Consider the following 1,917-nt stretch of genomic DNA (forward strand, 5'->3'; position numbering starts at 1 on the left):
CAACGCTAGTAGTTCTCTCCGAGTTACGCAGTAGTTCCTTTCTGGTTTTCCAATCGACCGGCTATAGTAGGCAACCACCTTCTCCTGCCCATCAATTACCTGCGACAGTACGCCTCCTATGGCATAACCACTAGCATCCGTATCCAAAATTAACGTTGCACCTGGAACGGGATACGCTAGCATAGGTGCAATACATAGTCGTTCCTTCATAGTCTGGAAAGCCTCCTCCTGCTCCTTGTTCCACTCGAAGGCTCTAGTTTTCCTAGTGAACTCGTGGAGGCTATTAGCAACGCTGGCGAAATTCGGAACAAATCGGCGGTAGTAGATGCATAGCCCAAGAAAACTTCGTAGTTCGTGCAGGTTCCTAGGTCTTAGCCAATCCTTTACTGCTTCTATCTTTTCCTTCGCAGTACAGACGCCCTCTGTTGTCACCTTGTGCCCTAAGTAGTTCACCTCCTTCCTGAACAGAGAGCACTTTTTAGGACTTAGCTTNGCCCTCCGTTGTCACCTTGTGCCCTAAGTAGTTCACCTCCTTCCTGAACAGTGAGCACTTTTTACGACTTCTTCTAAATTGTTCACGTGTTCCTTAAAGCTTTTACCCAATACGATAATGTCGTCTAGATACACCAAACATGTTTTCCAATGCAGTCCTTTGAGCACATGGTCCATAAGTCGTTCAAAAGTGGCAGGAGCGTTGCATAACCCAAAGGGCATTACCGTGAATTGCCACAGACCGTCTCCAACTCTGAAAGCTGTCTTCTCCTTATCCTCGTCACTTACCTCCACTTGCCTATAACCGCTCTTAAGGTCGAGTGTTGAGAACCACTTTTCTTTTATTATTTGGCTAACAGTTTCAAGTTTGGCAAGTGGAACACTCCGAGGAGCTTGACGGATTGGCCTTGCATCGCCAGTATCAATGCGATGTTTCACAACGTTAGTCCTGCCTGGTTTGTCGCCATCCTTGTCGAATATGTTGGAGTATCTGCGGAGAAGTTCCTTAGCCTTGTGCTGGTATTTTTCTTCCAACCCTTCCGTCAATGCACTAATGTCTTCCGCAATGTCATTCTCGCCAATGAAATCGCTTTCAGGTAATTTTTCGCAGTTGAAGATTGCCTGTACCTCTCGACAGTGCCCCAGTACAGTTCCTCTTCGGAGTTTGACTGGTGATTTGAACTCATTGAGCACTCGAACTGGGATGCGTCCATCCTTTTGTGTCTTAGCCAGGGTTTTACCAATAAGTACGTCCGGTGTAGAATTTTGTGTTGCTTCAACAACCCACAATTTGTTTGTCCCACAATCTCCATCAATCTTTGCCCACACAACTGCTTCTGACTTCGGTGGAATCTGCTCGCTTTCCTCTAGGATCACTCGCTTGCTGCTGTGCGGACCATCATACCCAAACCTAAGGGGACCTTCCATGTTTTTATGCATCATAATCCTGTTCTTCATGTTGATCTGCATACCTTGAATATCCCATCGGTTTTTACCCTCCATTCCCGCCCATCCGCACGAGGGGCGCAGTCCGCATGACGTACGGAACCAGTATTAGCATTTTTTGCGCCGAGTCACGATAGGCAGGAGTTTGTTAAGTGTCGAGATCTAAAACTGTTCAGCTACAGAACTAAATTCATCAGCCGATTTTATGTCTTTATTTTAATGATTCATTTATTGAGAGAGGACAGTATCGATTTCTTAATGCTGAAAAGCGGATCNTAATGCTGAAAAGCGGATCTGATATATCAAACGTGCTGGAATGAGAGTTAAAATCCTGGCATAATCAACGGAGTGCGTCGTGCAATTCAAAGTTAGTTTTACAAGCTTTCGGAAATAGGGGGCAAAAGTGTCTTGATACCCGGTAGGGAACATTGAGGCTAACTTCGCCAAGAAGAATCGGACTTGAAATTGAGCCTGTTAGTA

General features: G+C 45.6%; 1 protein-coding gene across 1 annotated transcript; it reads right to left on the reverse strand.

Moving 5' to 3' along the window:
- Window positions 1-780: 780 nt before the first annotated feature.
- Window positions 781-1,419, reverse strand: LOC108355891 (uncharacterized; the record flags this gene model as incomplete). Its single annotated transcript, XM_017607022.1, has 1 exon — window positions 781-1,419. A coding segment is annotated over exon 1 (639 nt), but the record flags the coding sequence as incomplete, so codon positions are not given.
- Between the last annotated feature and the right edge of the window lie 498 nt (window positions 1,420-1,917).

Source organism: Rhagoletis zephyria, unplaced genomic scaffold, assembly GCF_001687245.7.
Source record: "Rhagoletis zephyria isolate East Lansing unplaced genomic scaffold, Rhagoletis_zephyria_1.1 Rzeph_scaffold_51637, whole genome shotgun sequence".
NCBI lineage: Eukaryota > Metazoa > Arthropoda > Insecta > Diptera > Tephritidae > Rhagoletis > Rhagoletis zephyria.